This window comes from Protopterus annectens, chromosome 2.part1, assembly GCF_019279795.1.
Source record: "Protopterus annectens isolate FY-2018-M chromosome 2.part1, PAN1.0, whole genome shotgun sequence".
NCBI lineage: Eukaryota > Metazoa > Chordata > Ceratodontiformes > Protopteridae > Protopterus > Protopterus annectens.
In genome coordinates this window covers 1,252,027,499-1,252,041,512 of record NC_056729.1, presented here as the reverse complement: position 1 = coordinate 1,252,041,512, position 14,014 = coordinate 1,252,027,499, and the positions used below count along the sequence as shown (strand labels likewise).

The 14,014-nt window shown below is 39.9% G+C and overlaps 1 protein-coding gene across 3 annotated transcripts in view; it reads right to left on the bottom strand.

Moving 5' to 3' along the window:
• CCM2 (CCM2 scaffold protein) overlaps window positions 1-14,014 on the bottom strand; it is a 984,305-nt gene that overhangs the window by 251,980 nt on the left and 718,311 nt on the right. For all 3 annotated transcript variants that reach the window (XM_044062782.1, XM_044062785.1, XM_044062784.1), the window contains one exon: window positions 6,909-6,966. In XM_044062782.1, the coding sequence (XP_043918717.1) occupies window positions 6,909-6,966 (58 nt within the window). The remainder of the gene's footprint in view (window positions 1-6,908; window positions 6,967-14,014) is intronic.

Here is a 14,014-nt window from a genome sequence, read left to right as displayed (position 1 = left end):
TTAACACATCCACCCAAACAAGTCCTTTACTCTGGCCAAATAAACGTGGGAAGAGAACACCAAATGCCCCTCTAGACCTGTAAATGTTTGCCAAAGTACACTTACTTGCGCCATTTCTGTTAACATACCCCAAATATCCACCATCTCAGTGTGGGAGTATCTCATCTAGATAGCTTTGTACTTACAAGCCTGCCAAAGCTCTAAAACCGGTGACCTCAACCTGATGAATTCAATGCAATCTTCTTGCAAGACATTGTTCCTTTACTTCATGAAAACCCGTCTTATCTTCCAGCATCACCAAACAAATCCCACTACACAGCTCTCCCTCAGCCCACCTTTAGAAATATGTTCTATGTGCCCCTTAACTTCATCCAGTTCTAGGGAGAAAGTCTTACTGCCAAAGCCTCTGATGACTGGATAAGCATATCTTAACTACGATTACTATACTCCTCAAAAATAGGGCTTTCAAAAACCTATTTAACACTGAGCTCTGAGAAGGATAACAATTCAAAAATATCAGCCAACACCTACTTCAATTTTAAGGCATGATTATAAAGTGTTTACGTCTATACTAACTAACAAACGGCAAACGTGTTATCAAAATTGATAGATATGGATCAATGTGGCTTTGTGTAGTGACAGTAAACATTTGACAACATTAATAGAATAATGATGATCCAGACGAAGCAGAACATAAGAACTTTTTTTATTATTATTTATTTATTTATTTATTTTAACTATTCCACCTACTGCTGGTGGGTCTTGATGCAGAGAAAGCATCTGATAGACTCAGTTGGGATTTAATGAGCAGCTCAACAGTAGCATTAGCATTCCCTGATAAAATAACAGCATTAATCAGGAGGATTTATGAAGGATTGGAGGCAAGAATTAAGGTGTCAGGGCTCTCTGACAAGCTGTGTTTGAACAGGGAAACAAGGTGGGGGTGCACTCTTTCCCTTTGTTATCTGCTTTAAATTTAGAGCACGTGCAACAAATGTAAGGTACTTAAAAATTCAAGGACATAAATGGTTGGATAATAAAGCAAGTTAGTTTTACTTACAGATATTAGTTTGCACTTGAAAAATCTAGAAAATGATGTTTTGGTGTTGTGGAACATTTTGAGCCAGTTTCAAGTCTTTTCAGGATATAAAATTAATGAAGATAAAACAACAGCTAAATGGCTTTAGCTGTAAACTATGTACACACACACGTGAATTGGTTCAATACTACCTATACTTATATGGACATGATAAAAATTAAATAGGTGACTGGATTAAAAAGGATTCTCTTATAGCAGATAAGGATATATGGAAGAGACTAAACAAAAGATTATTAAAAAACTGAGAATCTAGAATCTCAATTATTGATATGTACAGTCAGATACAAGCAGTGAAAATGTTTTTGTTCCTTTTAGTTTTACATACAGATCAGGCATATTTTTATCATCCACTAGATACACTGTGGAAGATAATATAGTTGAAGGAATTCAACTGAGAGGAGAGAAAGGCAAAAACGTTAAGTGTGTGCCCTCTCCACTAATATTTTACAAGATCATACTTTGTTTAATTAAGATCTCTTCTCACTACCTCTGACTGTAGAAATCATAATCATAGAAACCAATAGGAACTACCTATGAACATTAAGTATTATCTACTGCAAATTATTTCTTGTATCATACTGTTAAAACAGTTGTTTTACCCTGTATGCCGTTTCTTGTAATATTTTGTTTTTCATTTTTCTATGTTACTACTACATTTAGTGTTGTTTATAATCCTTATTATCTTGTTTAGATTTAGAAATGCTTTCTTATTTTTAGTGTTTCTAGTGGAGCTTTTCTCCCCGGGCCTCTACTGTAAATGGACATATATCCAGCTAGACTAGCCCGGTTAACAAATGTAAAATAAATAAATAAAATAAAATAAGTGGGATACATTAATCCCTCCACAGAATGAGATAGATTAGGATTACCAGACTCAAAGGGATACTTTAGAGCTATGCAGTTAAGGCTCATATATATAAAACAAACAGTAGGTTATAGAACAACGTGTAAAGGGATGATGATGAAACAGGAGTGAGGAGTGAGACAGAAACAGAGACAGACAGTAGGACCTTGGATCTATGACATTAAGGAGAACAACAACAACCATAAAGAATATATTTATAAGGAAGCAGAAACTATTCTAAGAGCTAGGCCAACATGGGAATGGGAAAGCAGATTTTGCCAAAAAGAATGATTGCAAGTAGGAGTACAGAAAATAGGCAACTGGCTGGTAATTACTGAGGAAAACTGGAAAGGAAGCAAGGTATTGGGAGGAAATAAATGGTAATAAAGTGGGATGAGGCCCCAAAGAAATTTGTACTGCAGGTTAAAGACTGCCATTCCTACCAGGGATTGATAACAGTGTATAGGTTAAGAGAAAAGAGATAGAAAAATGCTAAGTGAAAAAAAAAACAGATCTGGAAGAGCTTTTAGGTAAGCGCAGACAAGAAGCTGGTGTTAAATAAGGATAATCATTATGGCATACACAATACTGCACAATTACTATAAGAATCAATCAGAGTAGGTTAGAAAAGATAGGGAAGAGTGACTGGAAATTCAGTTTACAAAGGAACAACAGAAGGACATCTGTATGGCTCCCAAGTATGCAACAAAGTCCAGAAAGTTTAGGATTTTTCTTGAAATTGTTTGTATATGTATTTTAAAACCTCAAGTTGACTTCAAATGTTTTTTTCCCCACAGGAAGATAGCAAATTATAGAAATATGATGGGAAAGACAGAGGTAAACAAGAACAAGGGGGGGGGTGCAACAAGTTGGTAGATTTTATACATTCCTTACAGAGTACTTTGTCAGAAACAGTGGGACAGCAAATAGTTGTAACTACGGAAATTGTTTTTTTGAGCTATGACTCAGGATCTGAACTGCGTAGACATAGTATGGTCTTGCTAAGTTTAATGCTACTGTCTGCCTCAAAAGCATTACTAGAAAAATGGAAATCAAAATCTAAACCAATTGTTACTGAAGTACTGAATATTGTAAAGGAGATAAAAGAAACAGAGTTTGGATCTTTAGAAAAGGGAAAAATAAAAATAAATGGAATTTGTTGGGAAATACATGCAGAAGAACGTTCAGGAGGCGGTGTTAAGTTTATGGGAGGGCCAGAGCAATGCATATACTGCTGGAGTGAATGATAATTGTTACAAAGAAAACACATATGCATACTGCATGAAAATAATGACAACGTCACTATAGTTTGTTGTATTTTCTATTAATGTATGTGTATCTATATGTTGTTATGTAAACTGTGATTTAATAAAGAGGTTTAAAAGATTCAAGGAATTACTCAAGGCTCTAGCACCCCAAGAAAACAAGGAAATAGGTGGAGTTGAAGAAGAATGGCAGCGCCTCAAAACAGCATGCGTGAGGACAACAGAACATATTTGTGTCCAAGCCAGGTATGGAAATAAGGCACATAAAGAAAGCTGGTAGTGGAATGCAGAAGTGCAAGAAGTCATCAAAAGAAAGATGGAGTGCAGGAAAATAAGGAAAAGAGAAAAAGATGGACCAGGTTAGGAAGGAATACTGGTTGGCTAACAAAGAGGCTAAGAAAGGAAATGCAATAGCAAAGAAAAGGACATCAGAGGCACTCTATCATCTTCTGGAAAGTGACTCAGTGGATGGCACAAAGAAACTATCAGGTTGCAAGGCAAAGACAGAAAGACAAAGAAGATAGTCAGACACCCTTTATAAGGGATGCCAGCAAAAACCCGCTCACCAGTCCACAGGACATCAAAGGCAGATGGAAGCACAGAAGCTGTACTGCCTCAGACACAGCCTACAATGAGAGAAGAAGAGGAGCTCACCACAGAAGTAGGAACAGCACTAAGGAAAATAAAGTCAGGAAAAGCAGCAGGCTCAGAAGAGGTCACAACAGATATGATAAGATGTTGGATGAGATAGGGGAGAAATGGCTACTGATGACACTCACAGCAGTGTGGAGAGAAAGGTGTATCCCAGATGACTGGAGAACAAGCATACTTGTGCCAGTGTACAAGAACAAAGGGGACATCCACAACTGTGAGAAGTACAGAGGTATCAGACTCCTGTCTATTACATGAAAGTTCCGGACAGGGTGACTGATAAATGGATACACAGTGTAGAAGAAAGTAAGATGGGAGATAAGTAGTTCAAATCCAGGTCAAGATGCACAAACGACCCATTGTTTGCAGTTAGACAGAAAGTTGAGAAGAATCTAGAGATGAGAAGAGTCCAATTGGACATAAATAGACTTGGAGAAAGCATACGATACGTTCCCAAAAAAGCTGATTTCGGCAATCCTGCAGTGGTACAAAGTCCCAGAAACAGTGCCAGAATTAGTACAGGCTATGTACAAGGATCTGATGGCTCAAGTACAAACAGTGTTCGGTCTCGCAGAGAGGTTCCCAGCGGGAGTGGGTGTGCATCAGGGTCCATCTCTGAGCCCACTGCTGTTCATACTGGTGATGGGTTACATTAACAAATGGGCTGGAGGGGACAGATCAACAAAGTTGTTGTATACATACGATGTGGCATTACATGCAGACTCTCACCAAGAACATCAACAAAGGATAGGGGAATGGAATGCAAAACTGAAGGCACATGGAATGAAATGGAGTACAGATAAGACAGTGAACATGGCAGCAAATTGGGGAAATCAGAGGAAGCCAAGAACTGAGATAGAAGGGAGGACAGTGGAACAGGTTAACACCTTGAAGTATCTAGGAGGGGTGGTTGAGGAGTAGGGAAGTCTGAATGAAGAGGTCAAAGCTAGAATCAGAGGGGCTGCAGCCAACTGGCATAGTGTGTCACGTGTAGTGTATGACAAAAGAATGCCAAAGAAGCTGAAAAGTAAGGTGTACAAACAGTGGTGATGTGACCAATACTACTGTATGGTACAGAAACCTGGGCAGTAAAGGCAGAGAAGGTAGAGATGATGGAAATTAAGTGCCTAAGACTGGTGGTAGGATGCACACTGCGGGACAGACAAAGAAATGAGGACAAGAGAGCAGATGCCAAATTAGCTCCAATTGCTGAAAATATCAAAGAGAACACATTACTGTGGTCCGGGCACATGTGCAGAAAAGCAGAAGACGACTTGGTGAACATGATATGGGACAGACATAAAGCAAGAGGAAATGAGGGCATCCAGCAAAGAGGTGGATGGACTGTGTGAGAGAAAATCTGGAACAGTCAGGCATGAGTGTCGAAGAAAGCAGGAGTGCGGCATTGAATCGGAAAAGAGATTGTGACAGTTAACAAGACACCCCGACCTCATGCAGAAAATGGGAAAAAGGGGCACACCCCCTCCCCCAAGACACACTTCATTTAAAACCACCATTAAGTACTCTTCAACACAGGTACAAGTATGCCATCCACAATGAGAAAAATATGCAATGAAAGGCCAAAAGTCATAAAAGGAAATTAAGTCAATTTTAATCTGCTAATTTCAAGTCATATGCTTTGCTCATAAAAAGGTGAGGAAGGACACCAAAGGACATGTAGTAACATCTGCCTTCAGCCTCAAACGAGTAAAGCAGTTAAGTCACCACAGCAAAAAAAAAAAAAAAAAACCTCTGGAGTAGCCTCTGCTTTCATTGAAAAATATAAGCTATTTCTTCCCCCTGTAATTTAGGTGCCTACTTATGATGTCTCGGGTGGTGCACACTAGTTTCCCACCAACAGTCTTCTGAACATGTAGGGTATCCGCTCCCAAATAACAAACATACGAGCTCATACACTTCCAGGGAAAACATGCCTGGACCACCTGTATGGACTTAATACTTTACACACCAAGCCTGTAATTGACTACTGCTTATATTAAAAGCAGAAACTCTTCCAAAGGTTCACACTGTCTCTGTATGCCTCCGTTGAATCTGAAGGGATACAAGACCAATTAAAATATCTGCTAATTGAGTACGTATCACTGAGACACAGCTGCTCCTAATCAGCCTTTTCAAATCTCATTCAAATTTCATTCAAAGAGTTCAATGCTCAGTATAAACAACAAGGAGAGTGCACACACTCATTTCTGAAACTTCTGCTTGTGTACGGAACACAACAAATGACTCTCCAAACTCACATACCCATTAAGCTTTTTTATCCCCTCAGCCACCCTCTTAAGAAAGCAAAAACTCAAATTAGTTAAGGCATTCCCTTGCAGCAAATGAAAATTATGAACAGTCTGGTCAGTCTCCTCAATGTCTGATAATGAAATTATTTTTATAGTTTCATAGATATTCTAAGGCCACTGAGTTTCATGACCATTCTTGATGTGTCCCCTTAGGCCACACCTCTTTTCTCCAGGAGGACCAAAACAGTGAATCCTGCAATAAATGTCTGGATAATCATCCAGTCATCTAGTTTACTTTCTTAACTGTTATGATCTGCTGCACAAACTACCTACATCAGAAAGGGTCTGTGTCTTCTTTGTGACTGTTAATCTAACATGAGACTTGACATGGCATACTTAAGACTACCATTCCAACTCTCACAAACTTTATGAAACTCAGACTACTTCATGATTAACTAATATCATTCCACTGTATGTGTCTTAAAAGGCTCAGACCGATGGTCTTTAATGTGTGTGTACATCCAGAAGGTAAGTTACAGTGTGACCACAAAGATGAAAAACTTTGACAGGTGTAGGAATACCCGCTTCCACCTACAATTTTCTGAATGACTCCATTTTGCAATTTCTGTCTACAGAAATGTCCCAGCAATGTCAAGAAGCAAATATTCACATACAGCAGGGAAACTCGGAAAGCTTGCAGTAAAACTTGTCAGAAGCTTGCAATGTCTGTTACAGTATATTTTATGCAATAAAAATGTCTGCATTAGTATATTACTTCATGTACAAAGGAAAATACTTACAAAGTGCTTGCTTCTGTTTCATATGCTTCTTTAACATCCACTTTATTTGAAGAATCATCTATCAATGGGAAAAACACTACATTACTCTACATCCCTATACGGCAGGTGTATTAAAATAAAGTAGCTGACAGCAAAAAATGCCTTATAAGCTTTACCAATCACTTGTAAAAGAAATGCAGTCAGTATACCGGGTATTATCAAGCATAAAACTATCCTTAAAACATGAAGTGATTACTTCTAATCAGAAATTTGGTAGGAACAAGAAACACCCTGCTGATCTGAAGTCATCTATTGCATACTTTTATTAAGGTGCCAAATCAGTCAATGGTGGCTACATTTCTGAAATGCAAAATGAAACATTCATGCATACATGACAAAGGTACAGATGGAAAAAGATTTTTGGTACACCAAATATGCCAAATGTTACAAGCTAGAATAATGCAGCTACTTCTCCCTACACCATGATTCCATCCATCTTGACGAAACCACTTGTAGGTTTATACCTCACAACAACATCCAGCACTGTGGTATGTACACCCACCAGTGTCTCATTGAAGTGAACTTGTCTGATATTAGTGTTAAACTCCAGCCCCAAAGTTGCAACTTGTGCCTTTGGTTTCATAACCTTTTCAGATAAACAAAGCCTAAGTAACACGACAGTGAGTTTTATCCATACAATACTCCCTTTTACTGTCTCAAAATACCATATCCACATTCTACCTACACCTTAATAATCACCTGTTTCCCCACTAAATACAGTCCTAAAAATGAAAACTGTATGCCAGACTGACACCTTGTTAACACACATTACAGCAGAAGAATATCATGACCTCTAGAATCTGCATTTCTCAAAATACATACCAGTATTTGGCGGTCATCCACTACTGCAATTACAAATTCCACAAGCAGAAAATCTTAGCACTCTCAAGAGGATATAAAAGGGATTTAGGTAAATAATTTGGCAACCACTTAAAAAAGAATGACCACTTAATAGTGTGGTTCCCAAAAAATAAAGCAGCAAAGTCTCTTTACAGCCATAAAGCTACTGCGTTTCAGATAAAATGATTAAGGAAAAATGAAAAAGTACATCACTAAAGCATCAGAAAGGGGACTTCTGGCATATTACTTCCTCAGCAGCAACTTCTATGTACTCTAACCCTGACTGACAAGCACAGAGATGTCTTGACTCTCTAGGCATGTGACAGATGCAGGTAATTCTCTGATCCTCAGTGGAATTCCACCTTCATCCAGAATGATGCCTAGGTATAAGGAAGAAGGTAACTGGCTTTTGACAACTGATTTAATAGCTGGGGTCATTCTAGTAAAATCCAGTACGTATCAGCTTGGGATGAGACAACATAAAGTCCTAGTTGTTTTACAAGGGAAGGCCTGCATCTCACATTCAAGGGATTCAGCATCATGACTAAATAGTGCTTCCCCACAGTGCCTTTTTAGGCAGAGTCTAACAGAGATATCAACTTAGCAATTTCACAACACTAAACTTGACCACAGTAAGGTGGTTCATCTCAACATTAGCAGCTTCAATAACAAACTGCCAAATCTTGAGGCACTCCTGCATCTGGAACATCTTCTTGTATGTGTAGTTACAGAGACTTGATTTAAATGTGAAGAAAGCACTTGCTTCACACCTGAGTTTTGTGATTACCATGCTTTCAGGCCTTGTAGAAACTGTGATGGTGTTTTCATACCTGTCAAGGATCATATCACATAAAGACATATACCCAGAGACTGACAAATTAAGTTCCTAGAACTTCATGTTACCTTCATAAGAGAAGCTACTACCTTATAGCATGTTAAAGAACATCCTCCGCGTCTCAGATCATACTGTTAGATACCGGGACGTTTTTGAAAAAATTCCATTGAGGAACAACTCCATAATCCCAGGTGACTTCAATTACCCAGCTATACACTGGAGTAATTATACTTCCAATACAGGATATACTCAGATATACAATTATATGATGACATTTCTAAATTTGCCCATGACATCATTTGTGTTGACCACAACACAGCAGCCAGCTTCACAAAGTAGTCTTATGCCCATTTAGACATATGGATAGATCTAGCAGTCCCAACTACAACCAAATACAGTGAAGAATTTAAAAACAACGCTTCCCCCTGGTCAACCGGCAAACTTTATTACAAAAGAAAAAGAAAAAAGCTCTTGAAACTGCCCATAAGGCTAGAACTTCTCAGAATGAGGAAAATATAAATCACAACAATGTGAAACAGCACTAAAAGAACCCATAAAGCAAACCAGAGATTACATTCTGAAAGAAAGGATAACAAAGTTATGGACTTACCATAGCAATATATCAATGTTGTCTGTCTTCAGACCCATGGGACTTCAGACCTGACTCGGATCCGACAAAGGCCAGTTCTAAAGTCCTTAGCCCAGTTGGCCCTGCCTCTTTTACCTATAACTCCCCACTCCTCCTTCAGCACCGCAGATTGAGTTAGTCCCCATGAAAGAAATCCATTAAGAGAGAAACATATAATTCTGAAAATGCACCCTCCCAAAAATGAATTATGACAACAAGGAGAATGTGAGACTCCACAAAGTGGGAGCAAACAACCTCCAATGTCTGGTCATCCTAGGATGAAAGAAATGCCAGGTCAACAAGAAGGAGGGGTCCAGAAGTTCAGGAAGGTTTCACCAGACAGAGACAGACAACATGGATCATTATGGTAAGTACATAACTTTTGTATCTGAATTTATCTGCTCCGTCTGGCTTCAACCTGGGGGACAGAGTTCCCAGCCACAAAAAAATTCCTTGGGAGGAACTAAGTAAGGATATTCCACAACACAGTGGAGCCAAACAAATCCCTGTATGGTAGACTGAATACCCATCTTATGATGAGACAAAAAAGTGTGGTGACCCAGCCAAGAAGCAGCTGTACAAATATCAATCACTGATACTCTACAAAGGAAAGCTGTAGAAGGAGCCATAGCCCTTGTAGAATGATCCTTAGGCTTGTGTGGATGAGCCTTGCCTTTCAAGGAGTACACAAACAAAATACAATCTGACAGCCACATTAATAATGTTGTTTTAGATACAGGTCAGCCAAGCCAGGTTTTTGAAAAGAAGACAAATAACTAATAAGATTTTCTGACAATTTTGGTATGATACAAATAAAGCCTCAATTGTCTATGTACATCCAAACAATGCAAGAGGTATTCACCTTTGCTGGACAAATTGGAAAAAAAAACAGAAAGTGAAGAGCTGTTACGGATATTCTCAGAAGCTACCTTTGGCAGAAAGGAAAGAATCATGTGAAAAGAAACTCGGTCTTTACTGAGCACCGAATAAGGAGGTGAAGAATCAACAGCTTGCAACTCAGAAATCCTTCTTGCAGAAGTAACTATCACCAAAAACAAAGTTTTCCAAGGAAAGCGCTTCAAGTCCAAAGTAGGTGAAGGTTCAAATGGGGGCATGCAAGGACCTGCAGAATGAAAGGCGGATACCATACTGGGAGATGCAGTAAAAATGTACCTTTGAGGAATGCCTTGGAGATCTTGAGGGAAGCCAGAGGCACATTATATCTGCTAAAGGAAAGTCAGAAATGGCTGCCAATTCCACTTTGATAATAAAAAAAAAAAACTACAACCTGAATGAAAAAAAACTACAACCTGAATGAAACAACTCAGCGAGAAAATTAGATTTTCTCCAAAGGGTCAAGTCCCAGAGATTCCACTCACAGGACAAAATTTTTCCATTTAATGGAATACACTTTTCTAGTGGACTGTATGATGATATGGGCTAGTGCCAGCATAATCAGCTGGAGTTCTGTAAAGAATGAGATGTCCTTTGACTACCAAACTGAGCTGTACAAAATGCTTGTATTACAAATGTATTAGAACTGTACGGCATTTGAATATCAAACTGATTTGCACAAATGTTTATGTTACAAATGTATTAGAACTACATATCATTTGAAAATCAAAATGTGTTTGTAAAGTTGCTAGTGTTAAAATGTATCAACAGTGGGTCCTGCTGGACAGAAAAGGAATATGCAAAGTGAGACTGTATGTAAATATGTTAGGAAAGGACCCTGGAAAAGAAGCAGTTAATCTCAGATAGTTTTGGAAAATCCTTGAAGTTAATTTAGCTGTTAAGCTATAAACATGACATCCCACTGTGCTGAATGGAAATGGAGTCAGCAGGTCTGGGAGAGGCCATTGTTTAATAGCTTCTGTAAAGAAGGGAAGTACTGTAACTGTTTCATGGCTCCAGGGCACTGCCATAAACATTTAGATGCGGACTGTAGCCATCTATATTAAATTCCCATCTCAGCTTCAAAGGGGGGATACGGTGAGAACCTAGAGTCAGGTGACCAGATGAGGTAATTCTGCCAGCAATCTTGGAAATTATGTTTTAGATATTAAAATGGGAAATCGCTCAGTATAGAGTATTCTGTCTTGGGCCTGACAACAAGGACCATTTACCACATCATCTGCCTTGCTCTATTAAATAGAGAAAGTACAGTTGTGTACCTACCATAAATGTAGATGTTCGAGTGTATTCACTGTTGCAGCCATTACACTTGGGTTATCCTGCTGGCAGGCTACCCGCAGTCAGGTTATCCTGCTGGCAGGCTCCCCGCAGTCGGCCTGAATTCCAAAGTCCTGGTCCGGCGTCAGTTGCTGTCGCCTCTTCCCTGACGTCAGTGCGCCAGGGGTATAAAAGATGCAGCTGACGCCATTTTCTTCAGTTTTTCTTGCCCCAGATGTCAGGTGCCCCCAAAAGGGTAGGCTAAAAATTTGCATATAAAAATGCATGCACTAACATAAACATTACCTTCCTCTACAAGCAAATACACCACATAGGTTGTATAGAATACAGAAGAACAGATAATTCCCAGCAATGAAAGGGGGATGGTGGGAGGGTAACCTGGACTGCAACTGTGAATACACTCGAACATCTACATTTATGGTAGGTACACAACTGTACTATGTTCATTGTGTTTCACTGTTGCATTCATTACACTTGGGTTGAATCCCAAAGCTGAGGTTGGGCGGCTGGGTCTAAATAGAATTAGGAGTGGCTATGAGGCCCTGCAGAACTGCAGTGGCAAAGCCTGCTCTGGATTTAGAGTAAAGAGATAAGTGATAGTGCTTGGTAAAAGTGTGCACTGAACTCCAAGTTGCAGCCTCCAAAATTTCCTTGGTTGGTACTCCTCTGAGAAAGCCTGCTGATGTGGCTGCTGCCCTGGTAGAATGTGGCCTAATATTCTTAGGCACTGATTTGCCATGCTGTGCATAGCAGAAACGAATGCGGTGTCCTATCCATTTTGAAATAGTCTGCTTTGAAATAGCCTTTCCTTGTGATCCTGCAGCGTATGCCACAAAATGTTGCTCAGTTTTCCTGAAAGCTTTTGTTTTGTCCAAGTAGAAGCGTAGCTGTCTGTGTATGTCCTAAGAGTGCAGAAGTCTTTCCCCTTTATTCTGGGGATTTGGATAAAAGGTTGGTAAATGAATGGTTTGGTTAAGAGCCACACTGGATACTACCTTTGGCATAAATGTTGGGTTTGTCCTTAGAGAAACCCTGTCCACATGAAAAATGATAAAAGGTTCCACTGCCATTAATGCCTGTAACTCTGAGACTCTTCTTGCTGAAGTTATTGCTAGGAGCAGAGCAGTTTTCCATGATAAGTATTTTATCTCAGCTGTATTGGCTGGCTCAAAAGGAGGTAGTGTGAGCTTTTCCAAGACAAAGTTGAGGTCCCATGTTGGTATAGGTGCTCTCCTTGGGGGTCTTATGTTTTTTGCCCCTCTGAGGTACTATCTTAGCAGAGGATGAGAGAAAATAGGAGGTTCTGTATTGTAATGAGCTGAAATGACAGAGGCATGGATCTTAATTAATGAGAAGGATAGGCCTTTGTCCAGCATCTCAGTTAGGTATTGTAAAATATGAGGAATATTTGGAACAAGTGGTTCAAGTCCTTGTGCCTGGTTCCAAGCACAGAATCTCTTCCATTTTTCTGCATAAGATTTCCTGGTGCTGGGCCTCCTTCCTGGCTTCCAGAATGACATCCATAACAGCTTTAGAGAGAGGTGTATTCTGAGTGGCTATATTATTCGCCATGCAGTCAGACTTAAGGATTTGAGTTGGCTGTGCAGGATCTGATTGGTTTGTTGGGTCAGCAGATGAGGAATTTGAGGTAAAGTCCAGGCTGGCCCTTGAGACAAGTTCTTTAGGATTGGGTACCAGTGCTGGCATGGCCTGTCTGGGGCAATCAGAATCATTTTTGGCTTCTCTTGTCTGACCTTTAGGAGTACCTTGGAGAGTAGAGGCAGTGGTGGTTAGGCATAAACTGTTAGGGTTTTCCAGCTGAATGATAGAGCAACCACCTTCCATGCTTGAGAGTGATAAGTCCTTGTGCAGAATTTCTGTAGTTGGCAGTTGTGAGGGGAGGCAAATAGATGTATGTCTGGGCATCCCAATTTCTTTTGTTATCATGCTGAAAACTTGTGGATCTAGTTTCCACTCGTGAGATTCCATGAGGTTTCTGCTTAGTTCGTCTGCCAGAGTATTTTTCTTTCCTGGCAGGAATTGTGCCTGCAGATGTACTTGATAGGCCAGTGCTGTGTTCCACAAAGTCATGGCTTGCCTGCAGAGGGGGTAGGAATGTGTGCCCCCTTGTTTGTTTATGTACCACATGACTGTAGTATTGTCTGTCTTTAGTAATAGTTGTCCTGGATTGTAGTAAGTCCTTGAAGGCTGTCAGGGCATTCTGTACAGCTAGCATCTCTTTTTGATTGATATGAAGATGCATTTGGTCTGTGGGCCACGTGCCCTGTATACATTTTCCCGCCATGTGTGCTCCCCAGGCATAATCCGATGCATCTGTTGTTAGTGTCTGCCTGGCTGTGGGTAGAGTGAAAGGCTGTCCCTTGTTGTGGTGACAGGCCAGTGCCCACTATCGAAACTCTTGTTGCAGGCAGGGAATGAGAGTAATTATAGTTTCCAGGCTGTGGCAATGTTGAGTCCAAACACTTTTTAGATACCATTGCAGCTTCCTCATATGCAGTCTTGCATATGGAATTAACAGGATGCAGGATGCCATGAAGCCCAAAGCCTGCA